This window comes from Hypomesus transpacificus, chromosome 11 (assembly GCF_021917145.1).
Source record: "Hypomesus transpacificus isolate Combined female chromosome 11, fHypTra1, whole genome shotgun sequence".
Classification (NCBI taxonomy): domain Eukaryota; kingdom Metazoa; phylum Chordata; class Actinopteri; order Osmeriformes; family Osmeridae; genus Hypomesus; species Hypomesus transpacificus.
In genome coordinates this window covers 10780951-10800488 of record NC_061070.1, presented here as the reverse complement: position 1 = coordinate 10800488, position 19538 = coordinate 10780951, and the positions used below count along the sequence as shown (strand labels likewise).

Genomic DNA, 19538 nt, shown 5'->3' with positions numbered 1-19538 from the left:
GCAGGAAAGGATTTAGGTTGTGAACAATGTTTGACAAAGTTTACCGTTGTGTGAGTTTGGGACTTCCTGACTCAAAACCTCAGAAGATAAAAGTCAAATAAAATAAAACACCATTTACTCAGCCAGTAAACTTGGCAACTTCCTGTCATCCTTGTTTGGTAACTAACTAAATAAAATAGAAACATACAGCATTAACTTAAAGGTGAACAACACCTAAAGAAAAGTTGAAAACACAACTAAACTTGACTTTACGCTCATACATATAACAGAAATAAATACAGTTGAAATAAATACAGTTGAAGGGAATCAGACGGTTGGAGCAGAAGAATCGATGACGTTGGCAGGTAGGGTGGGACCTTGCTGAACACTCCCCATCGTCTCCATAGTAACATCCCCAGCCCCGATGATGCCGTTGAACGCTCGGGTGCGTGAGGAGCGGGAGCTGGCTCGAAGGACAGCTAAGAAGGGGCTGGACTCTGACGTGATGACAATGCTTGGAATCCGACCAATCATTCCTCTTGTCACCGATCCTTCCAAGTCAGCGTTCTGTCAACATGAAAGAGAGAAGACAACATTTTAAGATGTACAGTGGACTCTGTGTCTGCTGACTGGCTAAAAGACAGTCGTATCCGTATCAAGAAGATAACATCTCTTAATATTTTGTATCTTAAGCCCAGAGTAATTCCTGTGTTCCTCATGTCACCTTAATCAGCCAGAATCGTTCATACTTTGACATTATCTGAGATGACTTCCAAATGAAATAGCAAGTGGCAATATTCCCCTCGTAGGGAGAGGAAGCTAGACACCCGCAATGTTTTCGGGCAGTTAATTCTGTCGCTCATTCATAAACCTATTTAATCTGCTGTGACATTTATTGAGATTAAACAACAGTGATTTAATAAGGCCACTTCCTCCTTGCTTCTGTTGTTAACATGCCTCCTGGAGAGCTGCTGGCGAGTACTGTCAGGTTGTGCGCAGGAACAAATTAGCCTGCACTTAATTATTTGACTGACTACAGCTAGGAGGATTGGTCCCAAGCATGCTGATACACCAGGAGCTGTATTGGTTTTGGGAACTGTAGAAATGGCGGTTTTCCTGGATTTGATTGAACTGAACATGGAGCCATGGTCATCTGAGGTTGGCTCATTATCCTACATGGAGCCTCCAGTCTTTGCTGGGCCAGCAGATCAATGGGGAAACAAACTATGATTTGATTGACTGTTGGGTCTCTTGTCAATACTTACAGCTGGAGGTTGTCCTCGCTCACAGTGGCCCACACCTGCCATGGATATATCTGTGTCATATGAGGTCTGAAGGGAAAGAGAAGCAGTTGAGATTAAGTAACAAGCGGTTTCATACCCCAAAAGGTGGGTTTCGAATGCGTACGCATGTCCATTAGTCCAGTGATTTGACTTTACTGAGTCTGTGGAGTATGAGCCTGATGGATGACATCCATTTCAAATACATTCACATGAAACGTGCTCATCAAAGGCAAACCTTGTGAAATCCCTTTATTGGTGCATGATTTGGTTTGCACCACACTGATGAAAAGGGATTACTGCCAGTGCTGTGAGTTGCAGGCCATGTATCTCATCATATGTCACTGCGGATCATCTGAACCGGGGCACTTAACATCTCAATCTACAAACTTACAGGTTTATTTCAACCATTAAATCAGAGGCAAATGGGATTTTCTCATTCAAGCTGGAAAGCATATTTCACAGCACAAAGAGCAGCCTCACTCCCACTCATGTCCCTAAAAGATTATTCTAGAAAATACACAACGTCTGGGATTAACATGAGGGCACAAATGATTAAAATGCAAACGTGCCTCGAGTGGCACAGACACATTTGCCCCAGACATGCTTGTTTCCCAGCTGAATCCCATCACAACCAAGAATTCACGAGGTCACTAAGGTCACTGAAAGGGAAAAAAAGTGGGGTGTAAGGGTTTAGAACGTAGGCCTACTGTCACAGTGTGGGACACACGTTCTAATCCGCTGCTAAGAGGAACGGATGGAAGTGAAGGAACAAGGTCATCCTAGTTTTGATCCCACGACACAACAATTCAACTTATCCGCCACTACAGGTTCTAGGATGCACTGCTTCTCTCACCCCTGAAATAAAATACACGTTTACTGTTTTGGATGACAGCTCAGAAATACTTCTGTAAGTACAAGAAACCTACTGTAAACCTTTTCACATCCCAAGTAACCATTACACCTTAAGGACATGACATTAATACCATCTGCCTGGTCTAATGCCCTCCCACAGAGCTCACTCAACAGATACTTGTATCTTTCCAAGATGCATGTCAACATCCTGTCTCTGAGAAATACAAGATCAGCCCTCAAGCGATGTGATTGGCTGACACAAATCCAGAGGCACATTCCAGGCCAAAAGACTGTTTATTAGATTTGAGGCAGATTTTGCCCCATGAATCCTTCCGGTGGAAGTTGGAGTACTACTCAGTTTCCCCTCAGTCTTGTTAGAGAATTACAGCACGTATGGACTCCAGCTGCTGTGTTTTCAACAGAGTTGTAGAGCTCAATCTGAGATATAAAAAGACAAACTGCTGTTGGTGCTGCATTAGCGGGTGGAATGCAAAAACAAATGTAAGCTCTCAAGCGAGTCAGGGGAACTCTTAACTGTCATTAGCTCTCACTGATGTCGATATCACATCATTTTGCAAGTGTGTATGGTCACATGTACGGCATTCTCATGTTTGTTCAATACATACATTAACACAGACACGAACCCACACAAGCAAGCACACAGACACACATGTTCCATATGGAATGGGTCGATACTGCGCACATGGCAATGACTTTCAATGGGGCTGTGATTGTACCTTCTCAAAAACGCCCGAGTCATGGTTCCTGATCTTGGACTTGAAGCTGGAGGAGCACGAGGGCTTGAAATCAGGCAGCTCGGCCGTGTCCTTGCTAATATCACAGGACACCTGACGGCTAGCAGGCCTGGAGCCCGAACCTGCCAGTTCAGCCTCTGTGTCTGTCCAGCCCTGCTTAAAGCCCAAACAAAACCGCTCAGTATCCTTGACTGTGCGTCTTGACGCAAACAGATAGAGGTACACACGCGCACACACACGCACACTGTCTCACCGATTCACTGTCAGAGACAGAGGAGAGACGGGACTTGACTGTGCTGGTGCGTCTGAAGTTGTGGCTGATGTCCGAGGACTGGCTGGTGACTGTGGAGCGCCGTGTGGACATGAAGCTGCTGCTGAAGGAGCGAAGCTCTCGGGGACGCACGCACAACAGGGCCCCCAGGCAGGGGATGTACTTGGCCAGGGCTAATCTGGGAACAGAGACGGTGAAGGGAGGACACTGAGATGTACGTCCAAAGTGTTCAGATCGTAGGAAGGTTTAGGTAATAGGTGCAGCTCATTACTTACCAATAGGTTGGTAAGTAACCCTTTACAAAGGGAGGAACTACATGTCTGTTGTTTCTTACATGGTGACATGCATTTACTGAGTCTCTTTATTGTTTTGTAGATACCATATAATGTAATCATTTCCACCTTAATCAAAGCTTGGGCCATTTACGTAAATACCATCTCGCTATACCAGTTGTTGCTACGGTGCTATTTTGGTTATTTTTATCTGAGGATTAGTATGGGCCTGTCCAAATGTGCAGTACCAGGAATTACCCTTAAACGTACAATACCAGGTAAAACCCTGGTTCTTGGTTCATGAAGAATAATTACAATTGAGTTTACCACACTCCCGAATCGTCTTGTGTTAAAGGAAATCGTTGGCTCTGGACATGTCACTATGAATCAGACCACAGCCAATGAGCAACCCATCAGCTGTGAACACCCTCGAAAGCACTTAGTGCTGTTCACAGCAGTTCAGACGTCCCAGATATTAAACATAAAACATAATGTCCAGATGATTGGACATTCAGGTTAATTGATGGTCAACAGAATTCAGGCCGAGCACAAGCTAGCTTAGCTTGACGGGAGAGTGTCTCTCAGATTGGATCGATCCTGATGTGCTGGACGGCTCACTGGGCCGGTGTGTATTAGTCAAATGAAATCCCCCCTGGTGGATAGGTGATTATTAGGTTACAGTATGTTGAATAAGCAGACGTTTATCTGACCCATATTCTCTTCTGATGCTGACTTCTAACCGCTGAGGTGCCACAATGAAAATGCAGATTACATTCGCTCCCATATTATAATGGTGCCCAAAATAGGCAAGGAAAGAGGCTTAAGAGGCATCAACAGGTCAGAGTTTCCATGGCGTCAGACAGAACTGGGTTACCTGTACTTGGGGTGGGTTATGGCATAGATGATGGGGTTGTGGATGGCTGAAGCCTTGGCAATCACAGCAGGAACTGAGTTCATGTAGGGCGTCAGAATGTCTGCATACCTGCATGAGAGACAGACCCCAGGAGAGACACTGTGAATGGTAAACAGATGATGAATACCGGGTTGCCGTGGTTGCGCGTGACAGACGAAGGCGACGCGGCGTCTCTGGGGCTCACCCTGCGAAGGCCGTCAGGGCCACGATGGAGTAGGGGGACCAGGAGATGACGTACAGTAGGATGACGATGAGAGCGATCTTCGCCATCTTCCACTCGTTCTTCAGACGGTGGAAGCTCTTGATGGAGTCTCTGCTGCTCCCGTTGGAGCCGCCCACTTTGCAGACGGCCCTACGGAGGGGAACGCAAACGGTACACATCGGACTGCCAAAACACACGAGTGCGCACACACAAGCCCAGGTACACGTGACCACATGCCTCACTCGCTCTGTCTGTCTGTCTGTCTCTTTCTCTCTCTCTCTCTCTCTCTCTCTCTCTCTCTCTCTCTCTCTCTCTCTCTCTCTCTCACTTACTTGTTGGTGTGGCGTATGGCCTTGAAGATGAAGACGTAGCAGTACATGATGATGATGAGGGGGATGAAGAAGACGAAGATGAACAGCAGCATGGTGTAGGCACGCACGGAGGGGGTGAAGGTCACGTAGTCCCAGGTACAGGAGGTCAACAGGCCTTCGGGGACATAAGCACCTGTGGCGGGGTGGGGGGTGTAGAGCAAAGGAGAAGTGTTGAAAAAGACAATTCACAGAACACACGGAATGACAGTGGGGGCAGAGCCAAAGGTAAGACGCTGTCAAAAGACAGCCTCTTGTCACTGCGCTGACAACTACAAGTTGTCCCTGGAGTGTCATTCCTTGACACAGAACTGTCAATCACATTCTCCAAAGACTTTACGGAACAGTTCATCAGGGACACACGTCACAGCTTGCATTTGCGACACACTCCACTCAAAAACCACCAATCACTTGTTACAATAAATGCCCTACGATGAAAGTGCGTGACATCAAATATTTGGGGTTGTATCTTTCATGTTTTCTGATGTTTGTTTCACTGATGGGGAAGGCTGATGTGATCATCAGCGGTGCCGAGGCGAGCAGAAGCCGTCAGATTCGTTTAAGGAGTCCTTCATGTGATCTGATGGGACCGGAGTGGCTGGGAAACGGCATCTAAAGAGATGCGAACGCACGCAGTTCCCTGACGCGGGCTCCTCGAGGCAGGCAACCAGCCCATCAACTCCCCTCCAACCTCCAACCTCCATTCCACTCTCTTACTCTGTTGGGTGTTTACTGTAAAGGTAGGCCTGGCAGCTGCAGGGCTTGTGAGAAGCTAATCGTTGCCCATCTTCCCATAACCTTTCAGTCAACATTCTACCCAGTCAGACGTCTTTGAGCCAGCTCAGCGATCTCTGATCCCACAGCCAAAGCCTTATCCTGGGCCTGGACACTGCACAGCTCTGGATGGCACATCTAAGAAGGCCTCACCCAGACAGACAAGAGTTTTTTGATTTTCACTCCGTCCCTCACACTCCCACACCGTCTTCCTCTGTCTACAGCACACACACACACATACACACAATCAGATTGAGTCATGCCAACCTGGCTTCTGAATAGCTTATCCCAAACCGAGTGCAAGGCCAAACCAATGTGTTCACTGTGTCTCATAGTGTGTGTGTGTGTGTGTGTATGTGTGTGCATGTGGGAGCTTAAGTCTGTGTAGAGGTGTCAGTGTGGTTGCTGAGCATATGTGTGTGTGTGTGTGTGAGAGTCTGTCTGTCTGTCTGTGTCTGTGTCTGTGGGCATGTGTGGACTCACTCCAGCCAAAGAAGGGAGGTAGGCTCCAGCCCAGGGAGTAAAGCCAGGCCCCCACAAGGATGAGGAAGGCTCGTTTACGGGACATGACACCAATGGAGGCCAGCGGGCGCGTGATGACAAAGTAGCGGTCCACAGCGATCACAGTTAGAGTGATCATGGAACAGATCCCAAACAGAGCCCCACAGAACGCGTAGAGCTCACAACCTAGGAGGGAGAGAGGGTATGGGAGGGAGGATGAGAGGGAGGGAGGGTGAGAGGGAGGGTGAGATGGAGGGAGGAAGGGAGGGAAGGACAGAGGGAGAGAGGGAGGGGGAGAGGGAGAGAGGGGGAGAGAGAAAGAAAGAGGGAGGGTGAGAGGGAGACAGTGTGTACACTTAGTATGAGTATAGACAGACAGGCAGATTTACAGTACATGGACAAATAGGCAGGCTGATTATCGGACACACTGCCAAAACAACAATTTGCAGAGGGGTTCACAAACCCAGATGGTAGTAAGAACTTGCTTTTATCCTGTTACAGTCTCACACTCAACACATTAAATGGAAAGTGAACAGAAAGTTCACAAAGAAAGTGGTGGTGGTAGAAAGTGGGAAAGCGAGAGAGCTGCTGATTGTCTTTATTTCATGTCTGGTCTTCAGGCTTGTCTTTGAAACTGGTGACCAGGAACCAGGTCCATCAGAAGGACAGCCTGCAGAATGAAGAAGCACCAGATAGGACGGTGGCTTCCTGTAAGTGTGAGTTTCACATGTTCACACATTCCCACCTACCACACACACACACATGCACACACCACGCACGCACACACCTAAATATCCAGTACAATTCCCCCAGAGGCACGTATTCCTGGATGCATGAAGAACATCCAGCTACACGCACACACACACACACATACACACAAACTCCCCATGGTGGTCAAGGCTGAGGGCACAGTTTGTCCTCAACCCAGGATCACCCCACACCCCCATGTTCACACATATCTTCATAGATACGGTTTTCCCAGGGTCAGTCAATGCTCAGTGGCCCACGATGACCCCTTACGTTTCTTAAAAACAAAAAAATTAATGGTTCATGTGGAGAGTTAGGGTTTGTGAAAAAAGCCTAAAAAGAAAGGTCATTTGAATGACCACCACAAGTAATTCTTCATTTCAACTACTTTAATTATATTAATGTACAAACAAGATATTTCCTCATGTACATTATGTTTGATGCAAAGTGGACCAACTTAGTAGTATTGTAACAAGTGTCATTCAGTAGATGTGCATTGAAATAACCTTATTTGTGCATCGGTAGTTAGGGTCATGGTGGTCATTTTAATTTCCTTTCTTTTGAGGCTTCAGAGTCTGATGGTTCCACAGTCCTCCTGTGCCATGTGCAGGACAGGCAGTGCCAATATGACATCTTTATTATTATTGACTCAAATTAAAAAAATGGATTGAAAGTGTTTGCAACTATATATTTGTCAGGCTTGAGGTGTGCATTAGTGCTACCAAATGCTACTAAACAGGAAATCCACTTGAAGACATCTAATTCTGCTCGGTCTATTTGATGTAATTATCTACATGGGTCAGTAGACTTGTGTGTGCTATTGATCTTAATGATAATTGTAAATGTCAACATTTTGAAGGTCATTTGTTACTTAGGAACGAATGACTATTGAGCTAGCTCAAAAACATTCAATATGTTCATTATTTACAGTTATCACCAAAGCAGAGTAATACTAAAACAGACAGGACAATTTAGCAGTTCATTTTTGATATGTCCATTTTTTACTTATTGCGTTTGCAGATTGAGTCCCATAGAAGTTGAAGTTCATTCTTTTTTAAGCTATTGTTCAGATGATATGCATGTGATGTATGACGGTCTGCTTCCCAAACTTTAGTTGACTGTAATTTGTTGTTCTCAGATAGAGGGAGCTTTTTTCCCCCAATCTCAGTGTAAACGAGTGTTACGCAGTTAGGGAGAGAGCTGAAATGGCTTAGCCAGTAGCTTGTTCACTTCTTTCATATTTTAGGAAAGATATCTGTGATTTTTCAGTTTGTTGCTATTTTTACTAACCCTGAATTGAACAGTATTTCAAAAAAATCTGTCGAATAAAATGTAGAGAGGAAGAATAATAAAATGATGTGGAGCTTTGTAGGCTAGGCATCTTTAGCTATGCAGTATGTAAAAAACATCTGAATCAACACATTTCTGAAATGCCAAGTACAAAGACCCATTTCATTGATTGATATGAGCTACAGCATAACTGTAGACAAGTACAGTAGGCATACATGTTCTCTCTAAAGACATATTCAGAGTCACTCTGTACTGGTTCTCTGGGCAACATCTCATTCACTGGAATGTATTTGACTTTTAATAAAAAAAGAGCAAATTTCATCCTCTCATTTTTCCTCACCAACGCCCATGTTCACAGTGTGTGCCTTTCCTTTTCACAAAAATCATTGGAAACATCCTTCAAGGAAAGCAATTAAGGAATGCAATCCAGGAAGTATCAACTAAATGCAGTTCTTGGCATAATGACCTTGCTATTGCGCTGAAGTCATTGTGTTTTGAATGTGGTTGACCCAGTGAGTCAGAAGTGAGAGCTTACCCTTTTCTCCAAAGATCCATCTTTTGTGCATGCTTGTGGTGAAGAATATGGGCGCCTGGGTGACACACATCAGCAGGTCAGTGATGGCCAGGTTAATTATGAACATGTTCGCTGGAGTCCGCAGAGATCTGCTCCTATACGCACACAAACACACAAATGCACACACACATACACGCAAGGGAACTGGTGAAATCCCAATCAAATGGTCTTTTTTCTGTCATTGCATGGTTTCTTTTCATTCCGATACAGTAGGTTTATGGTTTAATTTGTTATTCTTCTGGTTTTCCTTGAAAAGAAATGGAAAAATATATATTACGGAGTGTATGTGTGTGGTTATATTAGCGAGTGTTTGTCTTTATGTTAAATGAATCATTCGTTTTCAAAATGAAGAGGTAGAAAAATGATGGTAACACAAAGCATTGAGACCCCCTTCAACAAACAGAACCAATTGACCTCAAGCCTAGTATTCAATGTGGGTTTGAAACGTATCTGCCAGCAAAATATACTTTAATCTTATATAGATGCACATCAAGCCTCTCTAATACGCAGTCATAGATGAAGGGGTTCAACATCTACCGTGAAAATACTAAAAGCAGTTCACCCTGAAAAGTACTGCCCCAGTGGCAAGAAAGGCAAAATAGACCATGTATTTACAGTATATCAGTACCAGATGAAGTTTCTGTACGCTTAGTCCCACAGATACGACGTCTGATATCAGCTTGCCCTTCAACCATCAGTACGGACGGAGTGGAAATCCAAACTGTTCCAGGGACCAAGGGCAACGTACCTGCTGAAAGCATAGATGACCAGGAAGTTTCCAACCATTCCTGTGATGCCAATGGCCAGAATGACCACCCCTATAGTGTAGTGAGCATGGTCAGGCACATCCACTGTTGGGAAAGCGTGGCGTGTCTCCTGTACCTTGGCCACCTACAGGTGAAACGAGAGTACTGCATGTGAACATGGTTTACAATAGTTAACACGCACCAGTTGGTCTAATTGCTATGATCTAACTTCCCTGCCATGGCCACTAAAAAGTATTTCACATACACATCCAGTAAAGTGCAATTCAAAACATGAAAACACATTATTAACACCCCAAAAAAATGTATATCCACTTAAATCGCTACTGCTGTATAGAAAGATACCTGATACATTTTGACCTTGTTCATTGTATACACAATGTAATAATTTGTTTACAAATGTTAATAATTCAATATATTAATATATATCCATAATAATATTTACATACATTAATTGGGGTACACCTCAACCTTAGTTATGCATGCTAGAGCAAGAAGAGCTCTAATTATACAGTGTGTTATTCTATTCTATAGTTATACAAAGGAAAATTCAAAGTAGCAAAATGTTCACAGGTAAGTCCATAGACTGCTTCCAACATGTCTTTGTGGAAGAATGCAAAACAGTGCTCTAAATGATGGCTTATTTAAGATTTGAAAGACAATAATTAAGAGCACTGTTTTGTTCATCATCGACCCACACATTTGTTGAATACACCACCCACTATAAAACTATAATATGATATTGTTCCCAGTCTAAGTCTCTCCACCCTCCCCCCTAACTTCTGAAGACCACACTCTGAGTCCAGACTCGCTGCTCGCTTAACATTTGCATGTGCTAATTACAACTATAGCCAAAGGGGAAGGGAGGGAGTAAGAACATTTTCATAGTTGGCACGCCATCGCTCAGCAAACATCATCTTCATTTTCTATTTCGTTCTACCAGTTCATCTGCCAGTTAAGGGGTTCTGTTTAGATATAACTATGTATTCGAAATGCATTGGAACTGCACATCGATATCATACAATGAGACATGCGTGGACTCTGCCTGGTTCAATGAAACGTCTTAAATGGGACTCTTAGAAAAGAAGACGACAACGTAAAAAGCAATGTGACAGGATGCTTTGCAGCTGGGTTTATAGTGTAAGAAATGGTGAATCATGATGTTGTTATGTTCTATATTTGGCTTCTCACAATTCAACAGTGATAGCCAGGATGCATACCCAACATTGTCAACAGAGAGAAAAACCTTTCCTTTTAGATACTGGTCCATCATTGTGTTGTGTCTGGGCACTATCATCAAGAGAATGATAATGCCATAGACCTTGACCCGTGCAGCTGTCAATGTGCAATAGTATGGGTACATAGGAAAGGGAACCATGTGTGGATGAATTCAATAGAGTAGGGGGACACAAGAGCCAAATCACATGAACAACTCCCATGTTCTATACAGGTACACTAAACACACACACAGTTTTTTTCCGATGTTCAGAAACACATCCAGATTCGAAATGCTTGGACGCCATTTCTGAATTCATAGAGCCTTAGCTTTTCAACAGTATATCAATTTTCAACTCAACAGGCTTCAGTCGTGGCAGAAGTACAATACTGTATGACAACCCCATTCTCTATCAATCCATCTTAACCAAACCAATTGCTTCTCAATCTTTCCTGTCTGCACTTCTATCAATCACAAAGCAGCCTTCCTGTCTCCTGTGCCTGTCGCGCTGCTTTCTGCTGGTCTTTCAACTCCCACGAGGCAGTGGCAACAATTCCTGTATCTCACTGACTCACTCATAAATAGTCTTATTGAGACATATTCAAGCCCCTGAGAAAATCCTGTTTTCCATTTTGGACTGAAGAAAAGCCGAGAGATCCGAGATGTTCAATTTAGCGGTGCACTTTCACTCCCACAAAATGTATTCTTTAATGTCTCAAATCTGAAGTAGCTGATACAGTCATTTAAACTGTGTTGTGTTCCCAGAGCGTGTACTCAAATCAAATCAGGAACGGGGCCTACACGTCATTATGCATTGCAGCCCTGTCCATTGGTATCTGTTTAAGGTCTTAATCGGATAATCTGCAGGATGGTTTTAATGAAGATAATATTTGGTTGGTTGAGTACAGTAGCTGAGGGCGGGACAGCCTGCTCCAGCACTTTGTAGACGCAGCAGGAGGAAAACAATCAAAAGGAATCATGTCCGTGAAAACAAAGCCGTAATTGAATAAATCAAACCGGAGCCAAATATCGTATCTGTTCTCTCACATCCTAGTCAATTCACACGGTGTGAGCTCCGCTTGGTAGCCTTGTCTCGCTCGCAAGAAGGATCCAGCCGAGCCGGATCTGCACGCAAGAAGGATCCATTAGTTTAGTCAGGGAGTCTAGAACTGTCCGCGAGCACAGGTTTGAGTGTTAATGTGATTATATCATGATTAGATGTAATGAAAGAAGATGGGGAGGATGGGGGAATGCAGGGATGTGGAGATGTTGGAAGAGAGGGGATCTGGTTTTTGTGCAGTGTCCGTAGTGCTTCTGCTGATGCCGTGGTCATGGTGGCATTTGAATGCCATGACACAATCTTTATACGGCAGCTGGATATGATAAGGCAAAAATGCTCCTTTGAACTATCAACATACATGTAATCTTCCAATTAAAATCCTATTTCTGGATTTTCACTGACAAAAACCACGAACAACATTTTCAAAAATTAGTGGAAATTGAATTGGACAATAATAATAATAATTGTATTTGTAATGCACTTTATATTTAGCTAAAATCTCCAAGTGCAACAGATTAAAAACAAGAAAGGGCGCAAAAAAACACGATACCAACAATGACTTCTAAGGAGTTTGCAAATTACATTGAAACTGACTAAACAAAAACGTTGAAAGGCCAAGGAAAAAACTACAACCGTTTAGACCTGCCTCGGCTCATGTGAGATGAAAGCAGCTCCTGTGACTTGTCACCCAGGTGGAAGTGTCTGGCAGCCATTAAGAGGCTGTTTGAACTGGACTTAGTCTAAAACCTAACACTTTGCCACTTCACACATCAAACAGTTCAAAGGTGCCTGTATTAGACAAACTGAGCGGAATCACCCCCCCCAAAAAGATGTTAACTATCCACTACCAGGAAATAATTTAGAGGTGATATTAGCCAATGAAAGTTCTGAGTAGAGTTGCTGAAGGGAAATGCATGAATCAATTGCCAAAGCTAAGATTTCTAACTTTCTAAATCTCAAGATTTCAGCTAAAAATCTTAATATTTTCATTTCATTATTTAACTTGGTCCTCATAGATTACCATACTATACCTCAATCCCTTGAAGTAGTGAATTTCTATTTAAGAGTAGAGTAAACATTTTGGATGATATCATGTCTGGAAACCACAGTCATTCATGATGTCTTTTGAGTTGGAAGAATCTGTGGATAAAAAAAAATCTGCGATAGATGATTTTTGGTGTAAACTCAGGTATAAATAATGATGTCAGTGGATGACATTCTCATTCAACAAGAAGGTATCAGGGCCACTGAGGAGTTTAAGTCAATCTGGACTGCTTGATATCAAAGAAGATTTCGAAACCAAGAGAAGCTGAACATAAAAGGCAATATCTTAAAAGCTGTGAACCTTCATTGAACAAATAAGTGGTGATAAATCAAGCATGCAAAAAGGACTTGAAAGGGTAGCAATTTGCCATTTTCTTTTTGTTTTAATTCCATGATCTGTAATGCTCCAGATCTAATCCAATCTGCCTCATACTTTCCACAGCTACTGTACACAAGAAGCAGGTTTTCAAAGGTGACATTCTGACACTGGAATTAATTACATTTACATGTATTCATTTAGCAGACACTTTTATCCAAAGCAACTTCCAAGAGAGAGCTTTACAAAGTGCATAGGTCACTGATAATAACAACAAGATAGCCCCAAAAACATTGCAGGCAGCCAAACATGAAGCACATATTGTGAACAATCAAAATAAGCGATAAAATAATTAGTTGAAAAAACAACACTGTTGCACTGAAATCTTAAAGGCTCTTTACCACAGCATGTTCAACTACACCCCAGTTTGACATCCAGATTACAATGTGTTGTTTAAGCATATAATCCTCAAAAACTGTAGCACAAAAGGACTATAAGGAGAATGTATTGACGTTGGTAGCACAACCCTCATGATATTCCACAGAATTTAGGAAGTTGCTTAGCTGCTGATTGGGTTGGGTAATTTTGCCAATTACCCTCAATGAGTGGGTTTTTGAGAGAATCTCCCTTAGTCTCTCTGTGCAAGAACTCTGTCTGGTAGCAGGTATCCAGTGATCTCTCCTCTCATTAAGAGAACCGGAAGCATTGATTGCTTCCCTCGCAACAATAGGCTCCACTCTTAGTGTGCGTGGGAAAGTGACGAATATACTGTGGTGTGACAAAATGAATCATACTTACCACCACAGACAGATGGAAATAATGAGCTGTGTGTGTGTATGTGTGTGTGTATGAAGTAGTGGAAGTTTTTAAAACTGTGGTCTTCACTGAGATGATTTAATGTGATGATTCAATTGAGTCTAAGTAGGGACATATGCAGCATAGTTTGGGTCCTCTTTTGTACAGTGTAATGTTAACGTATTGCTACCCCAGCTGACTGCTGTGTGGCTTGGCAAGTGTATGGTGGGTGGTAAAGGGCAAGAGAACTGTGTGTGTGTGTGTGTGCGTATGTGAGTTATCAGGTCAATTTACTGAATTATTGTATAGACATTGTAAATCACACTGATCTTCTGAAGATGTACGTCATTTGACTTTACACAAGACAAAAAAGACACATAGTAACTGGACAAGAAAAGGACATCAAATGACGTTTATTTTCTTCCAACATTTTGGCAACTATGTACAATTACAGTGGCCTTACGTAAAGCGAAACGCTAGGCAGAGACTGTGTTACGCAATGTCTCCCAGATCACTCAACAACTGTATATGGTACATTTGTACCAGCTCTATTCGTGGTCACAAAATCAAACACAATTCCAATAAACTGAAAGAAAAACCCACACATTCACATCAGTCGCTCTGGTGTTTGCAATGTGTTGTCGTTGACCACCATGACTCCTGGGGAGATCATCTCTAAACAAGGAGACAGGACCTCTCTTATCGACTTCACCGGCAGTTTGGGGACAGACAAATCCATGGCACGCTGAGGTACTGAGGTGGCATCCTACTGCTGCCATCAAACTCTGCATTCATGTACGTGTGGCCATGCCTGTCAGTCTGTTGTCTGCCTTAAGCCCCTGTAGCCTGTCCCTGACTTGACATAGTGATTTTGGCCCTCAGTAAGAAGAGATAAAAGAGCCTTGGCCAGGGGCCAGGCTCAGTGCCGACAGAGCAGGCTTCCGGCCGTAATCTGAAACAGTCGTTGGAGAGCCTCAAATGCTAATACCAGCAGTGGTTGTTTCTTTGAAAAGGATGAAATAAACAGAGGGAATCTGTCGGCAGATACCACCGTCTCTTTTTCAATAGGAATGTTACTGTCGATGGTAAATCTCTCGCAAATGAGATGGGCGAAAAAGATTAACTGCGTATCGTATGAAGCCACTCAAATATTTCCGGCACATTCAAGATAGGATTTGACTCCAATGAGTTTAGACAGTGCTGACAGAGGAGAGTAAACTATATTCTACATAACACATATGGACAATGCATAATAGGATGCTAATAATACTCTGAGTTCAGTTCAAAGTAGGGAGGATGAATGATACAAGAACGAATAGATCCTCCTCCAACCCCACCCAATGAGACTAGGATTGATGAGTGGATGACCTGCGCCCAGCAAAGCCCTGCTGAACAAACAGATGAAGATAAAGATGCAACCATCTCACCGGCACATTTCCACACCCACCCACACATACACACACAGACAAGCAAACACACAAACAGAGTGATCCATGGGGATTCTGACTGAGCATGGCAGTACAACTAATCGTATAATTCATCGTTGTGGTGGAGCAGCAATTACTGTGTACTCAAACCTCTGTGGCTAGATCTTCATCTTACTGGCTCTATCTCCCCATAGGTCTCTATGTACAGAGGGATACAGGGATTTAAACCAGTCAGAAGCTTCTAGCAGCCAGGCTGTCAATTTAGTATCCAGAAGCAAAACCGTAAAATGCTTAATGTATAAACTTTAGACGCAGACATGCCTCCATTTGACGTTTGCATCTTATCTCTTCTTGTCCATCGTCTCGCTTTTTCCTGTCCCTCTAAGCTCTTCTCCTTCTACCACTTTGACTCTTCCTCCCTCCCTCTTCCGTTCTCCCCTGTTTCTCTCTCTCTGGGATGCCTGAGCTTTCAGGTGCTGTTGTCATGCAAGCTACTGGCTGCAGACCAGTGAAGGGGAATAGGAGGAGCCGACCAGAGGGACGCTCGTCCATCAGCAGCATGTAAACACAGCCTCCACTCCCACCATCCATCTCTGTCTCTCTCTCTCTCTCTCTCTCTCTCTATCTCTCTCTCGCTCTGTCTGTCTCTTTCTTTCTTGCTCTCTCCCATCTCTCTCTATCTCTCTCTCAATCTCTCTCTCTCTCACTATCTCTCTCTCACTATCTCTCTCCTGTCATCTGTCGATCCCTCCACCAGTTATTGTTGCTCTACATTGGCTGGGCTTCACCAGTGTCACTGGCTCTCCAACTGGGGACCATCTGATTATTTTAGTAGGGGGATTTACTGTAAGAGCAGTCAATAAATTAAGCAATGTTTATGCCAATTCAAATCTTTTCAAATGAAAAGCTTTGCCTGAACTGCACAGTGATGGATTCTGGGTTGTACTTTATTTAATTACATTGGAGATTAGTGTGAAATTATGACTTGCATGTGGATGTATCCGAGTGTGAATGGTTATGTTCCTGTTCAGAGTAAATAGTGCGCTTTCACCCACAGCAATTTGTTGTCAGGCAAGCAGCCAAAATCTCTTGTTTCATGTCAGGATACATCATGAACTAATTAACATATAACTTGACTTTGTTTGACCCATTTATTAGCCTTTATTATCCTCTGTAGTCACTTGTGTAATAGTATGTACAGTACAGTACACAACATGCTGAGGGGTTTATTCCTAATTGATGTACTTTCCTCAATGCCACCCTTCACACTTCAGCAGGCTTCCTGCTTTACATCACTGAGTAGAACTACTGTTCCCATGAGGCAATGTGCCACCTGCTGTGCCAGCTGTGCCACCCCATTGCCATCATGACCCAAGGTGATGACTAAGAGGATTGTCTAATGGGCATCCCAGAGTTAGGGCAGTTTGATGGCTTAATGCACATTTAATCTCTGGTTTTTTTTTTCTTCTTCTTCTTCAAAGAATCAACCACCACAGGGAATGTGTTGTTGCAATTCACTTCCCTGTCCCATTTAATGAATGAGATGTTTCAGCTGATCCTTAATCTCAGCGTATGACTGAGGTGAGCTGTGTCAATACAACAAGCCGGCAGAAGCTGTGGAGCCACTGGACGGTTGACTTGTCCCATCCTAGAGGGCGTATGGCAAGTGTTTGCCGTCTATTAATATGCATTTTCATATTTGCTTTTTGCACACATCTTAGTGCCTCCGGGGCACCACGTTTTGTAGAGGAACACAAGATGTCGACGGGCTATTTTTATAACGAGGACATCAAATCACAGAGACACGTCGCTTTCTCTGGCTGTTCGGCTACATCAGTTAAACTGTCTCGTCATGCACAAAAACCCGGTTGTAAATTGCTGCATGCACAAACTGCTGTTTATGCTGGGAGGAACCTCTCTCTCTCTCTCTCTCTCTCTCTCTCTCTCTCTCTCTCTCTCTCTCTCTCTCTCTCTCAGAGGGAGGCGAGCAGGAGCCGTTTGCGTGAATCCTGCCAATCAACGAATCCAGCTGATATGAATCCTCGATATTACCATAAAAATATAACATTTACGACAAACAGACAAACAAGCTGTGTTCTATAAGTGTGTCTCTTTCAGGGTGGTTTTAGATGGAATCATTGATGAGCGAAATGCGTGTGCACAGTATCTCACAGCTAGGCTGAGAGACAACACAGGCAAATGTCATATCAGAATGTACAGGAAGCCATCTTGATATTTCATCAAAGCTGTCAGGTGATATTTACTGACTGAAAGGGCTTGACATCTCATTCTTTCAGAGGTAAGAACTCAGCTTTGGTATTTAGACTGATGAACACAATCCCTATGTAGCGTATGTAACAGTTGAGGAACAGTCCCAATGACATTAAAAAATATAAAGTAAACATTTAAACAAAGCAGAGAGAGAAAGAGAGACAGAGAGAGAGACCCAAGGTCACAAAATACATTTTCCACCAAATAACTTAAAGTCAAATCATTTTCAGAGAAGATAATAGTCTCAAAGGTGATATAGCACAGCAAATAAACAGTCAATAAAAGCAATAACTAGCATTGCATCGGATGAACCAAAACAAATGCTGGTGCCAAGGTGTGTTTCAGATTTAACGGATGATTATGCTACCATATCATGTAACTAATCAATACTGGTTTCAAAACTAACCATCTATGTTTTATGCACTCCATATCTAGCCTACTATATGTGCAAGGCTTGCAGTATTTTGGTAGGTCTATAAAACATTTTGAATTCAGAGCTGACCTCTGAGTTTCAAAAGGACAGCTGTCAAAAGGGATGTTAACTGAAAGTACAGGGTGTACTGAGAAAATAGACTGGTAAACGTCTGCAGTTATTTTGGGGAAATATTTTGTGGAACAAACTCCTTTGGACACCCAGGCTGAAGTATTAACTGCCATTCATAGATACTAGCTTTATCACCAGTAAAAATGGGGATACATGCTACTCTAAGAAAGGGGCAAATAAGCACTACTATACAAAACTATACATAACAAAAGAAACTTCCTAAGGTTATCCTTTTATTGCTGCTACTTCATCAGTAGCATTCATCAAATGGGGTGATTCAAATACCCTTGCACGCTCACCCGTAGAGGTGGTAATTACCATGGAAAGACGGAGAGCACCACGAAAAAGAATTGGAAGGGAACTACTTACTGAAGTGGTGGCGGGTGGAAGGTCCACCAGGCGGTAGGCATTACCCACCGATTCATTCCAGGAAGAAAGTGTCTCCACGATGCGAGTACAGTTGGGGTCCTGGTACGGACACGATATGCCCTTTCTCACGGAACGCATTGCCCCGCTCATCGCTCCTCACGCGCCCTCCCGGACACACCCGCCACCCGCGATCTGAAGGTGGGCAAAGTGGGAGATGGGAGACGGGAGATGCTCCAGAAACAGCGAAATGAAACCAGTTCAGATTCGTTAACTTCCTAGTTGCCGCTGGCCCCTCTGTTATGGAAACTTATCTATCGATTCTCGATATGAATTTTATTGGAGAACTAGATCTTCCAACGTTGTCAATTTGGTTTTGCAGAAACCCAGCGCGACAACCACTGTTCTGATTAAGAGAGTAAAGGGAAAGGCTAACGCTTACTGATGTGCTAAACAATTGTTTAACATATTTATAAGTGAGAGAACTGCACACGCTCCATCTCCACTCTGCCCCCTCCTCTCCGAGATAAGCAGTAATTGTCGGCACACTTTCCCGTACTATTTAGGTCAATTGAGTAATATTCTCAGTATCAAATTGTGTTCTTATGTTGATTAATTCAGCCGTTTTTTATTCAATTGAGAACGTCTTTCATTAAAAGTCTGTAGCCTTCTTGAACGGAGAAAGAGATAGAAACTAAGAATGAAAACTATTACTTATATTCACCTGTTTTCCCTATTCTTAAAGTGAATCCTGAACTGAATTGTTAGAATAGATTTGACATATAAATTGGGGGGGGGGGGGGGGGGGGGGGGGGGGGATCGGAATAGAAATAAAGCACACCATTGCAGTTCAGCACACCGAGAACTGCAATGGTGGATTGACATTTTAACAGGACAGTTGAGACAGTTCAGGATTGCAAAGCTTTGCTTGGTGCTCGTGTTGGGTATTTGACC

General features: G+C 43.3%; 1 protein-coding gene across 1 annotated transcript; it reads right to left on the bottom strand.

The window, feature by feature from the left end:
- Positions 1–306: 306 nt before the first annotated feature.
- Positions 307–18737, bottom strand: opn4a (opsin 4a (melanopsin)). Its single transcript, XM_047029403.1, has 12 exons — positions 18588–18737; positions 16981–16989; positions 9530–9672; positions 8743–8876; positions 6153–6356; positions 4860–5031; positions 4510–4677; positions 4287–4394; positions 3123–3318; positions 2852–3022; positions 1245–1310; positions 307–546 (listed from the first exon to the last, which is right to left on the bottom strand). The coding sequence occupies exons 1-12, from the start codon at positions 18735–18737 to the stop codon at positions 307–309; spliced, it is 1761 nt and encodes a 586-aa protein (XP_046885359.1).
- Between the last annotated feature and the right edge of the window lie 801 nt (positions 18738–19538).